This window comes from Chamaea fasciata, unplaced genomic scaffold, assembly GCF_029207755.1.
Source record: "Chamaea fasciata isolate MVZ Bird 193981 ecotype frontalis unplaced genomic scaffold, bChaFas1.0.hap1 SCAF_3, whole genome shotgun sequence".
Classification (NCBI taxonomy): Eukaryota; Metazoa; Chordata; class Aves; order Passeriformes; family Sylviidae; genus Chamaea; species Chamaea fasciata.
Genome location: NW_027094088.1, coordinates 183177 through 196591, shown reverse-complemented (window position 1 = coordinate 196591; position 13415 = coordinate 183177). Strand labels below are relative to the sequence as shown.

The following is a 13415-nucleotide window of genomic DNA, read 5'->3' as shown; positions in this document are numbered from 1 at the left end:
TTTTTGTGAAGGCTGATCACCCTGAGGTCCCTGAGACAGCTGTGGTTGGGTATCCACATAAGATCAAAGGAGAAGGTATGTGAAAAGCAGTGTCCTGACAGGACATCTGCATATACTTCCCTTAAATTCTAACCCAGGCTGCATGTTAAAAGATGCTGAGGGAATGGGAGGGCAGTTACCCTTCGGCTGACTGGCACCGCAGCCCCACAAGACAAAGATAGCCATGAAAATAGCTACATGTTCCTAACCTGGGTGTTACTCCCTGAACTGTTTTCATACATAGTGTTCATGTATACGGTAGAGCTTCCTTTTATAAGATTGTGCTTAGAAATGTCCTTTGAACAGAATGGGAATAGCTGATTTACACTGGCCAGCCTTTGATCCCAATAACACTTTGGTAATTTATGTTGACTTGTCATTGTCACTGAGATCAGCCACAGATACTGAGAAAAGGCTGGACCATCATTTGAGGGCTGGAGTCTGACTTGCTTTTCTAAAAAAAGATCAGTGATTTTCTTGTCAGTCCGTAGACTGTGCATAGGAATGATTTGAAACCTTCCTTGGCATTCAGATGAGCATCCTAGGTCTTTCCAGGCAGTATCTAATACGAGGTTGGTGGCATCTGCTCATTTTTCTTCCAGGTGCCTTTGCTTTCATAGTGCTAAAGAAGCAGACAGCTCGTGTAGACCATATCAAAGAAGAGCTCAAAACCCTAGTGGCTTCCAAGATAGCAAAATATGCTGTGCCTGACCACATTCTGGTAAGTGGGAGACTGAAACTGGTTCCAGCAACAGGAAATGGTCACATCAAGCAACCCTCACCATCCTGCTGCGGTGCTGCCGTTGTCCTGCAGGATAAAGAGCAGGAGAACAGAACTGGCTGGAGGGAACCAGGGAGGGGAGGTCAGGTGCAGTGGCCTGTCTGCATGTGAGAGAGGCACTGAGAGGCAGGGACACCGCCCAGCTAGCTTGCAGTGATAATTAGCGAACGTCAGACCTCCAAGTACTGACTGTTTCTGTTGCACAACATGCCTCGCCCTGGAAGCACTGATGAGCTCCAAGCTCTCTCTCAAGCCTCCTCACATTTCAGCAGCTCCCTCTGTATGTTAGGGGAGAGTTCACAAAGCTGGCCCTTAGCTGTCCCTCAAGGTCTGCCCGCATCCATTTCTCTCTTCTTGGGGGCAGTGACCAGATAGTTCTTTGAGGGGCTCTGCTTTAGCCACATGCATGTAAGGTGGACACCAATGCATAGGCAGCAGAATACAACAGGAGCAGGCAAGAGTGGTTTCTTCAACTTGGAACAGCCCAGGATATCCTCAGTGGATTGGAGAAGCTTCCAGAACTTGCAGGTCTGCAAGGAAATGCCTCCATTTCCCTGTGCTTTGGGGTAGTCCTGCAGAAAAGTCCTCTAACTCTTTCCTTGCATGTCAGTTAATGCTATAGAATTTATGTAGGAAAATGTGACACCTATTGGTGTCTCTGCTCAGTGTCTCAGAACTCTTCATCAGGCTCACATTTTTGCTAAAGCCTTCAGAATTTGCCTTCCCAGGAGGCATAGCCAAGGCATTTATGGTTGTTCTGGTTATGAAGGAAGGTGTGTAGGCTGACAGATACCAGGCAGAGAGAAACGTCATCACACAAGCGATATCCCTTGAGTAGGAGACCCTGCAGCTGGTGTGCAGAATTCTGTTGCTTTATATTCTTGCTCTGTAAAGCTGAATATATATATTTCTATCTGTTCTGGTAATGTGTTAAGATTTGTGTCATCATTGGTGCCTAAGTTTTCATGTGTAATTAGATGTTAATAGTTAACGGCATATTCAGAACCTGATTCCTAAAAGAGCTGTGTGTCCTGCAGGACTCAGTCTGGACATGGCAAATGGGGAAAAAAGTCCACTTAAAATAAGAATAAAATGTGTAGCTAGTGACGCTCCTTTCCTTGGATGTAATCTAGCGTGCTCCATGATCTATTTCCCAGGAGCCTCAAAGGAGCTCTGGCCATGAAACAGTGTGCCAGGCTTAGGATAGTCCAGCCAGATCTCCTTGTGATTTCCAGCAGGATTCGAGTTCTATTACAGGTGTGTCTTTCCCTTATTTGCAGGTGGTAAAGCGCCTCCCTAAAACCCGATCAGGGAAGATCATGAGAAGGCTGTTGAGGAAAGTAATCACTGAACAATCAGGCAACATGGGAGATGTCACCACACTTGATGATCCAAGTGTTGTCAAGGAGATACTGGATGCTTACCAGAAATACAAGAAGAGTTCTTCATAATGGGCAGCTCTGGGATTTCTCTCCTTCAGAAATGGGGAAGGTCTCAAATAACCAGGCAAACAACATAGTTCTCTCTTGATGTTTTTTTAAAAAAAGTGTTTCCTTCTAGGGGAATTAGATTTTCCACTCCACATTTTTTGAGATGGCACTGGGCTAGGAGCAGTCTGCAGTTTTCCCCCGTCAGTGAACTCCTTTTCCTTGCACTTAGGGCTCTTGTAGAGCAGCCATTGGTGGTTTCCATGAGCTATGCTGAAATTTAACATCAGCAGAAGCAAGATGCAGATGTTAATGTTCCTCTTTTTGATGTTACTGAACATGAAAGTGTTTTTTGTACAATACTTCTTGCTGTTTTAAAAGAAGCCCTGGAAAACACTTCTTCAATTTTTCCTTCAGCTTGGATATCTGAGTCCAAGCAGTTGTATTTCACAACTGTGGTGCCTTTTGAGCAATTCTGGGTATTCTAGTATATGTTTCTTATGCATTACTAGGGACATGAGAAGGACATGGCTAGGATGATAATCCTCGACTTTACCCATTATTCTAATATTTCTTTTGGCTTTCATCATATGGATTTGTTCCTACCACCATGTGTCCTGGAACTTCCTGGAGATGGTGAGCCTGTGACCCTTCCTGTCCCACCTAGGCAAGCCAGTACCAGCACTTGCAGCTGCTAAAAGGAGCCACAAAGCCCGTGACTGGACTTCCTACATGTCCTCAGTGCACTGCTGCCATGCTGATTTACCAAAGAGTTGAGTGCCATGTGGGTACCCACAAACTGCACGGTCCACTAAAAAAAGTGCCTCTTAGATGCCTTGTGGAAAATGGCAGCAGCATTCCAGATCAGCAACCTCAGAATAGCAGGGAAGAACAGCCTTTGTTTTTCCTATGCTTTCAAAACTGCAATCAGCATAGTCCTAATTTTATTTCTGGATTCATTTTGTCATGACCATGTTCCAGTTGAAGCACTTCTTAGATTTTGGCTGTACAGAAGAATTTGCTACTAGGGCTACTTACTCCTGAATTTAATTGGAGCAACATTGCTTTTTTCAGAGGGACTATGTACTGGAAAGACAAAACGTGCACCTAACTGAAGGCAGGAAAGGCAGGAGGAAAGTGGGTGGATGATCTGTAGGACTGGGAAAGGCATGGGGAGTTTCTTGGCCAGCAGAGATTCTGGTACCACAATGGGAAGCAGGCTGCTTGAAGTATGATATGTTCTCAAAGACGGGTGTGTGGTCTTAGATCCCAGAGTTCCTTTGAGGACACCAGCTGCATTTGCTTTAAAAATATATATATATTTTTTTTAAAATGTCTCTAGGGACTGGATAATACAGTAAGGAATACCATGATTTGTTAAATATCCCATCCTTTTGACTGAAATGCATTTTTACATAAGATAAGTAGACACCCTGGGGACTTCCTGGGAAGCTGAAGATCAGGAGGTTTGAAGGTTTGATAGAATTGACAGTATGTTAATATTTTAGGCGATAGACACTACTTTATTGCCACTGCAATAGAAAAAAACACCCAACCTGCTTCCTTATGTAATTTTCAAGTGGGAAGCAGACAAGAGGTAATGTTTTTGACAGAAAAAGTATACTCACTTGTTTAAACAAGTTGTCTCCATGCAGTCTGAAATAACAGTGTGAAGGAAGGAAAATTACTTTTGAACAAAATCACACACTTGGCTTTTAATAGAGAAAGTATTTCTTATATTATGGACGTAGAACTTCCTTGCCTTGTTGACCTGAAATTTCCCTGTGTGTTGTCCCAGTGGTCACAGACCCATGGTTTAATTCATCTAAACTGTCTCACAAACAGTGTCTGTGTGAGGAGCAGTGTGCTTTAGTGCATTGGGACATTTGTGCCAGCCGTGGTGCAGACAGAACCAGGCCTCAGTGCCTGTGAGCCACAGAGGGGAGAAAATGAAAACACAATAATGTTCTGGCACTCCAGACAGCCGGAGGGTATCACCGCAGGCATCCTTTCACCAACACTTCCTCAGCAGGACATTCCTACATTCCACAACGCTGCCATCCACAGGAGCTTGACTCATTCATTTTAAAACGGAAAGCAGTTACTGATAATACTCAGATTCCAGGTTTCATTTTTCACTGCACATTATGTAAGCAACTCTCTCACCTTGCTTTTTCCAAAAAACACTGGAAGTGTTACATGATGCCTTTTAAGGTACCCACAGAAAGCAATAAAGGAGCCAAGCACAGCAGCTTGCCTACATTTCAATCTATCACAGCCAAAGGAATTCCCAACAAACCTTTAACCCAAACATTTATCTGCCATAGAGGGCCTTCTCACAGTAAAAGGTATATCAACCAAACATAAAACAGGGAGCCAGAGGCCATCTGAATGCCTTGAAAAGGAAAGCTTAAGCTAGCAGGAATAATTCACATTTCTCAAAAGCTGCCTCTCCTTCCAGTAAGTAGCTCTTACAAACTTGATGGCAACTTCCATGGTTTTGGTTTTTTTTATTAAAATCACTTAATAAATCAGCCAAGAATACAAACCTCAAAAAGTTGTTTCTTCCTGCCATGTTCTTTCCAAGTTAAGGCTAATTAAGTATTCAGTATCATATGCAGTCCAGAAAAAATGAAGCCAGGAAAATCTCTGTGCCTTCCCTGGACAACACACCCTGAGAGCACGCGTCCCCCTCTCACCTGCAAAAACACCAAGGCTCAGCATAACTGATTTATAGAAGAGCTTCTCAAGACAACTCTCCAGCATGGAGCAAAAACCCCCACACTCCACCTGAGCCAAGGGAAGCCACAAGCAAGAGGGAAAACTAACACAGAACACACACAAAAGATCAATTCAGCACCAAAAAAGGCCAGAAACAAGCCAAATTAAAGCAACTTCTGCCTCCCAACTCCGCACAGGAAAAGGCCTCGGGATTCTGAGGCAAACTCTGACAGACTGACAGAACAACATCCCCTCGGCCCCACCTGTTACCACCTACCACATACCTAAATACCGTCCCACACACCACACCTTACAAAGAAATCAATTAAAACGTTCTCACTGTGATGCCTTAAGTTTTAGCTTTCATGTTTTCCAGATTCTCTGCTGCCTAGGGGTGTAGATCTGAGCCTCATGTTAAGTGCTGGTGAGCTCTCTTCACAGAGCAGGTAGACATGGTGCTTTTCCTGCTGAAGACCAAGGACAGCAAGTAAAACTTACAGGCCCAAAAGCACAAACAACGGTGGACCAAAGAAAGAAACAAGAAGGATGAGACTTCACAACCTGAAGCTGTTCCCCTGTTCCCCTTTCTTTCAGAGAGTCAGTCCCAGAAGGCTGCTATGCCAACAGCTTTGCACTCCTGGATGACGTTCCCCTCTACTGGAATGCCTGGGATGTGATGGGCTATTACTTGGAAACTATGCAGAGGAGCAGTGCACGCAGCACTTGGATTTTGGTTTTGCCCTGAGATTTTTGCCTCTCTGTCAGTCCTAGCTGTAAGCGAGCATTCACTCTGGAGAAGTGAGTGCCTGCACTGCGATTTGGGAACCTGGATCTACCAGGCTGAGACTATCTCTGCCTTCATTCCTTTCTCTAGGAAGCCACTGAGAACGCTGCTGAATCCTCTGCAATCACCCTGACTGGGGGCCTGCAGGGAAGTGTGAGGTTCTCCCTGAAGGTCAGCAGCACCTTAATCCAGGTGGTCATCCTGGATGCCGTGTGCCCGCACCGACGCTGCGGCTCCCTCAGCGCCTCCCCCCGCCACGCGGGCCACCCTCCGGCGGAAGGGCAGCTCCAGGCCGCGCGCACCGCCACGCACCCCCCGCCGGCCGCGACCGCACGGCACAGCCCGAGCCCGCCCCCATTGGCTGCGCCGCGGGCGGTGCGCGCTCCCATTGGCTGCGCCGCGGGCGGTGCGCGCTCCCATTGGCTGCGCCGCGGGCGGTGCGCGCTCCCATTGGCTGCGGGGCGATACCGGAGGTTGGTGCCCTGCTGAGGTGGTCCTGCCGCGGGGAGACGTCGCACGGCGGGGGGACGCAGTGGGACACGGCTCAGCTTTGTCACCGGGACTTTTCTGGAGCTGCCTCGAGGGGCCCCTGGAAACTCAGCGGGCGAGGAAACGTCCTCCTCCCCAGCCAGGAGCACCAGTCTTGGCCCCCAACTCAGTGTGGCAGTCTCCCACTAAGGCCCTTTTCTGGCTTCTCAGAGGAGGTCAAGGTCTGGCCCTGCTTCAGAACTGCAGAGAGAGGACGGAGATGTGGGGGAGCTGCTGGTATTGCAGCATCCCTTCCAGCATCCCCTTCCCAGCGTGCCTCCCACAGCACCTCCCCCAGCAGAATCCTCCCTGCTGCCACCCCTCCGGGCGCCTCATCTGCCAGCAGCACCTGGAACTTGTTGGCCGAGAGCATTGCAGGGACAGCTGTCATTTTCTCACACTCTGTCCCGCACACTGAAGGTCAGGTGCACCACGGGCTCATTGACCTCCTGCAAGTCGCTGGAGCTGAGGGTGTAATCCACGTGCCAGCACACTGAGCCCAGCTGGGTCAGTACGGTGGGGAGTGGGATGGTGTCAGCACCCCGGTTCACTCCAGCATGGTGATTTACACTGACCCCCACACTCCTGTTAAGACCCAACACCCCGCTCACACCTCAGGCTGCAGGCACTGAGCCAGTCCTGGAAGGGGCTCTGCTTCTCCTCAAAGGAATGGCACAAGGCGCTGGCATGCTCTGCTCTTGAGGGGAGACAAGAGAAGAACCCCTCTGCTCACACCAGGCCTGAAGCTGCCAAACTCCACCAAAGCACCTGGGGAGCCCCCAGGGACTGATGGCACAGAAAGGAGGTGACAGAGGACAGCACAGCAGCCAGCCTGCCCTCCATCTGGATGTGAAGGCAAGGCTGGGAACTGTCAGCAACATCCCAGCACGCCTGAGGAACCTTTGGGCAGCCCCAGCTGCTGCAGGTCACCTGACAGAGACTCACCATCTACCCAGTGCTTGGCCGCGCTGGAGAGGATGAAGCCGAGGACAGCAATGGTCGCCTTCAAATCCCCCGACTCTGCAGACGGGAGGGGGGGTGAGCTCTGTCACCTTGGAAAGGCATCCCCAGACACACTGCTGCCCATGCCTGGAGCATGGCTCCATCAGGGGATCGTGGTAAGGACAGCAGTGCTCACCTAACTTTGCATCTAAGGGCAGATTCGGGATCTTGTCATACTGTGGGAGAGCAGAGCACCACGGTAAACACCAGCTAACACACTCACTATCAGTGTTAACACTAACAATTCTTACCTAAATATTAATACTAATAACATATGCATAATATACGCATATTATTACTACTAGAAGAGGCCGGTAGTGTTCTTAACGCTGAGGCTTGCATGAAGAACACGAGATTAAATAATGTTGCTGATTATGCCATTGTAGTGTTGAAGCGCTTGCCCCCCCCCGCGGTGAGCAGCGGGCCCGCAGCAGGCGGGGGGCGGGCACTTGAGTATCTTGGCCAGGGTGCTGATCCTCCCAGCGCTGATCTCGGCCAGCACCCAGTCGGGGCGGCCCACGTCCCCGCAGAAGCGGAACCGCTGCGGGGAAAGAGGCGCTCACAGCCGGCAGCGGGCTCTGCACGCCCCCCCGCTCCCCGCCGCCGACCCCCCTCCCCACCACGTCGCCGCCGCTCCCTGGCCCGCGCTGCTACCGCAGAGTCCGCCTTGGCGACTCGGAACCGCTCCCGGCCGGGCTGCCGGCTACGCCCCTCCCTGCCCCGAGTGCCGACGGGCGCTCCGGTGGGGGCTCTGCAGGGGCCTTTCAGCCGGGACCGGGGCTCAGGGAGGGTCGGAGAAGGGGACGGGGGTCTCGGGAGCGGGACCCCGGGCGACCGCGGACCCCCGAGCGCCCCTGGCTCCGCCCGCCTGAGCGCTCGCGCTCCCATTGGCTGCAGCCTCAGCTGCCAAGCCCCGCCAATCCCGGCCCGCCTTTCTCCGCCCCATCCAATCACAGCCGCCCTTTCAATCCGGGCGCGGTCCCGCCCAGATCAGCCCGCTCAGTCGCGGCCCGGCCCCTCAGCCCGGTCCCGGTCCCCCGTTCGCCTGAGGCGTCCCTCCCGCCGCCCCGGCTTTGGGAACGAGCGGAGCCGTGCCTCCGCTGCCGCAGCCTCGGCAGGTGCTGCCGGGGCCCGGGAAGCGCGGCGGGAGCTCCCCGCTGAGGTCCCGGCCGGTAGTTCTCCCAGGGAAACGGGGAGACGGCGGGGAGCGGGCGGAATGGCGGGAGCGGGGCGTGAGGGGACAGCGGGGGGTCGCGGAGCCGAGGGGGGCGGGAACGGGCGGGCCGGGATTGGCGGGCCGACATTGCGCTGTGATAGGTTGGGCTGGCCGGGTCGCCGCTGCCTGAGGTTGTGATTGGCTGGGCTGGCCTGGCCCTGGGGGATAAATAGCGTGCCCTGAGGGGTCTGGGCGCTAATTCGGCGGAGGCGGGGGAGCGGCGATCGCAGGAGCGGCGATCGCAGGAGCGCCGCCGCAGGAGCGCCGCCGCGCCAGGACGAGAGCCCTGCGGCTTCCGGTCAGGGGTGCGCCGGTGAGCCCGTACGCGATTCCCGCGTCTGTCTGCTACCGTGTGGGGACTGGCGGTGTCCTGGGGCAGCGTTGCCGGCCGTGCCCGGTTCTTTCCGCCGCGCCCTGCGTGACTCGGACGGCCGGAGGCTGGTGCGGGTCTTGGTGCGGCGCAGGGAGACCGGCTGGGGCTACCAGGGGAGAAGTGCTTCCGTAGTTTCTGGATACAAAGTAACGTTTAAAATATCGGAAATAAAGCTGCATTTTTTTTTCAGTTTTATTAAAGTTTTATTTTGTTTTATTCTAAATAGCTATGAATTTTGTCTCTTATTACTCCGCTTCATTATTTGCGTCGCTGTATTACGTTATTTTGGTTTATTTTTGTTTTGTTTTGCTAGATATCTGATGTTACTTCAGTAAAGGTTGTAGGGCTAGGGCTGAAACACCGGTTGCGAGGCCAGTGGAGACATGAGGCCCCAGGGTGTGGAATAAGGACCTTGGCACTAGAGGCAGGCCCGAAACAATGCGGAGCAATGGGAATGCTGGGGCTGGAGTGGATAAATGCCACGGGAGAAGGGGATGGAGCTGCAGCTCAGGGCCTGCAGGAGATGCCTGGGGGGTTGCCAGCCCTTGCCCTGTGGTACCAAGCAGAGGCTGAGGGTGTGGGGGTTCGGAGGGCACCAGGGCCCGAGAACCAACGCAAGGGCACTTTGGGATGGGGGAGCAGGGGCCCAGTGGCTCTTCCCAGCCCCCGGTGCTGCCTGGGGGAGGTGAGGGGGGCCTTGGGGCAAGTGCTGGGCTGAGACCCAGCGAGAGGGGGAAGACAGATGTTGGGCTTCAGGTGCCAAGTGTTCCCAGGGCTGGGAACCCAGGAGGGTGGGTGGTAGAGCTCCTAAGGACATTGAAGCGATGATAATAACTGACTTGTGGCCTTATCAACAGTCCTGAGCTGCAGGGAGAAGCAGTAGCGGCTTTTAGCGGCAAGCAGCGGAACGCTGAGGAGCTGGAGCTGAGACAGCAGAGCTGGAGGAGACACAAAGATGGTAGGGTTTGGGGTGAAACCCCTGTGGGGCTGGTCTAGGGAGTATGGAGCCGGGACGGGAACTGCGTGACTGGAGCTGAAATCACTGTAAGGGGGGGATAGGGATGGTAGAGCTGTTGCTGCAGTAAGGATTAGTAGGTTGGGGCTGGAATGTGGGTACAAGAGCTGTGCTGAAACAACACAGAGTTAGACCTAAAACAACAACCATACTCTGAGAACCAAAAGCAACGTTATTATGTGCCAGTGCTGGGAAGACATGGAGACAAAAGTGAAACAAGAGCTGGCAGTGAAATAAAGCCTGTGGGTCAAGAGCTGAAATCACTGGGGCAGGGAAGGGGACTCTCCAGGGCTCGAGCTCAAATCACTTTTAGAGTAACATAGGAACTTTAGGGCTGACGAACTGACTGTGAGATTGGTGCGCTGAAATGACTGTAGGCCTGTGATACTGATGTTGTAGCTGGGTACTGAGCCCAAAAATGGGAGAGAGGGTGGAGATCTGAAAAGGGATTGCTGTAAGCTCCTGAAATGCTGGTGCTGCTGGGATATTGCCCGTGTCAGGGATACCCACTGTAGGGCTGGGGCTGGGATATTGACTGCGGGGTGGGCATAGACACGGTGGGGTCAGAGCTCAATGGCTGCTCAGCTGGGGCCAAGATGAAGACCCTGCCCCGTGGACGGTGGAGAATTTTCAGCTGCCAGAGTCGGAGAAATGCGCTCGTGGAGCTGGAAGAAGCGAGCTGGCCGTGAAATAAAGCTTGTGGGTCAAGAGCTGAAATCACTGGGCCTGGGAAGGGGACACTCCATGGAGTGAGCTCACATCTCTAGAGGGGTGGCAGAGAGATTGCCAGCGCCATAGCAACTCTAGCGCTGATGTACAGACTGTAGGATTGGTGCGCTGAAATGACTGTAGGCCTGTGATACTGATGCTGGGGCTGGGTCTAGAGCCCGAAAATGGGAGAGGGTGTGGAGAGCTGAAAAGGGATTGCTGTAAGATTGCTCCTGGAACGCCGCCGCTGCCGGGATATTGCGTGGGTCTGGGACTGCCACTATAGGGCTGGGGCTGGGATATTGACTGCGGGCTGAGCATAGACACAGTAGAGTGAGAGCTCAACTACTGCTCAGCTGGGGCCAAGATGAAGAAGACCCTGCCCCGTGGACAGTGGAGACTTTTCAACTGCCAGAGTCGGAGGAATGCGCATGTGGAGCTGGAAGAAGCGAGCTGGCCGTGAAATAAAGCCTGTGGGTCAAGAGCTGAAATCACTGGGCCTGGGAAGGGGACGCTCCAGGGCTCGAGTTCAAATCACTTTTAGCGTGACAAAGAAATTCTAGGGCTGATGTACAGACTGTAGGATTGGTGTGCTGAAATGACTGTAGGCGTGTGATACTGATGCTGGGGCTGGGTCTAGAGCCCGAAAATGGGAGAGGGTGTGGAGAGCTGATAAGGGATTGCTGTAAGATTGCTCCTGAAACGCCGCCGCTGCTGGGATATTGCGTGGGTCCGGGATTGCCCCTGTAGGGCTGGGGCTGGGATATTGACTGCGGGCTCGGCGTAGACACAGTAGGCTCAGAGCTGAAATCACTCTGGGGCTGGGATATTGACTGTGGGGTGGGCATAGACAGTAGAGTGAGAGCTCAACTGCTGCTCAGCTGGGGCCAAGATGAAGACCCTGCCCCGTGGACGGTGCAGAGTTTTCAGCTGCCAGAGTCGGAGGAATGCGCACGTGGAGCTGGAAGAAGCGAGCTGGCCGTGAAATAAAGCTTGTGGGTCAAGAGCTGAAATCACTGGGCCTGGGAAGGGGATGCTCCAGGGCTCGAGCTCAAACACTTTTAGCGTGACAGAGAAATTCTAGGGCTGACGTATGGTCTGTAGGATTCAGCCCGGCCCCACTCCCCTGGCCCGGGCTCTGCCCCAGTTCCCCAGCATCGGCACCGGCCCGGGCTCTGCCTGTGCGCGGCGTGGGCGCTGCCCCGCATCCCCGTCCCTCATGGTGCGGGAGAGGGCGGCTCGGGGCGGGCGGCAGCCCCGCCGCCTCACATGGTGCGGCCGGTCCCGGCTGGCGCCCTCGGGGCTGCCCGTGCCCCGCGGGCGGAGGAGGAGAAGGGGCAGAGGGAGGGCGAGGGCGGAGCAGCCCTGCCAGCGGCCGCGGCGGGAGCGGGTCCGGCGGGCGCGGGCGCTCGGGACGCGGGGGCGGCGGGGAGGGGACGGGAAGGGACGCGGGCTCCCGGCGGCGCCGTGCCGGGCGCTGCTCTCCGCGCACATCGCGCGGCCGGGCTGACTCAGAGCCGGCTGCACCTCGCCCGCCCTCCCCGGCTCTCCCCACCCCTCTCCGAGCAGTTCGCGCCTCCCTCTGCTCTAGAGGCTCCATCTCACAGTCTCCCCCATCGTTCTCGCCTGGCAATGGTTGGAGGACTGTCACGGACTTGCACACACCGCGACTCGTGACCGCGTTTCCCCGCCTGTGTTTTTCCCGAGGCAGGTGCCAGGTGCTCCCCATCACTCCCCGTCCCCCGCAGCCCAACTTCCCTGCCTTGCCTGCTCCAGGCGCCCTCGGCCCTCGTGCCCGACCCTGCCAAGTCTGCCGCTGCAGCCCTTACACCTCGGCTCACGGGTCTCTGAGGGGACCCAGCTGGGACCTACGCCTGGCAGGATCTCTGGGTGAGGGATTTCAGTGGGCAAACAGCACTGACTCTTCCAGGCTGCAAAAGGACCTTCTCTCTTTCCTCACACCGGTGGCACCTCCTTGCCTCATCCCCGCAGCGTTCCGACTCCAGCGGGTCTTGAGTTTGAAGTGTGTAGGCTTGGCTTAAAACCTTCACTGCAAAGTGGGGAAACATCTTGAAGTTACTTTGAGAGAGTCCAAGTTGTTCCCTGTAATCTTTTGTGATACAGAAAAGTGAACCGGTGAGAAGTTCCAACAAATTGTCACTACTACCTGCTAAACTACCTTCAAATGTCATTTGGTGCTTCTTTTAAGGTATGAGGGACTCAAGGGGATAAATCAGGACACTCATTTCCCAGTTCCTGTAAGAGCTGTCCTCAGGAAAGAGAGCTTAGAACCAACTCTGGAAATGGGGAATGAAAGCATCTTTTCTTCCTGGGGCTGTGCTGGGGTGTAAAGTGGGTAAACATGAATATCCAACTGTTTACATCCTGCTATGCATGTTCACACTGATCTTTCTCCTGGAAAAAAAAAAATCAACAAAACCCCATGAGTGAGTAGGTGAAAGATGATGGAACTGTGAAAAACGAGATTTTTTTAAAATGTAAAATTTAAAAATAAATTTAATAAAGTTATAAGGGAGATTAAAAAAGCAAAATAGGGTTGGTTGGGTGACTTGGCACTCAGCTAAGTCTACACTTTGCTATATTAAAGTTATACTTTAGATACTTTTTTATTGCATTAGTTTGTTGAATATTCATTTTTTTATAAATTAGTTTTTATATTTTAGGAATTGTTTTGTATGGCTTTTTTGGGGGGTTGCTTTTTTAGAGTATGTGGGTTTTGTTTGTGTTTTTGTTATTACTTTTAATTTGGGCTTTGGTTTGTGCTTTTTTTAGATGGTAGATGTTTGATAGTTGGTATATT

At 52.9% G+C, this 13415-nt stretch overlaps 1 protein-coding gene across 1 annotated transcript in view; it reads left to right on the top strand.

The window, feature by feature from the left end:
* ACSS1 (acyl-CoA synthetase short chain family member 1) overlaps positions 1-5311 on the top strand; it is a 31283-nt gene extending 25972 nt beyond the window's left edge. The window contains exons 12-14 of the mRNA XM_066177598.1: positions 12-75; positions 642-760; positions 2101-5311. Coding sequence (XP_066033695.1) covers positions 12-75; positions 642-760; positions 2101-2271 — 354 coding nt within the window. The 3' untranslated portion in view covers positions 2272-5311. The remainder of the gene's footprint in view (positions 1-11; positions 76-641; positions 761-2100) is intronic.
* The last annotated feature ends 8104 nt before the right edge of the window (positions 5312-13415 follow it).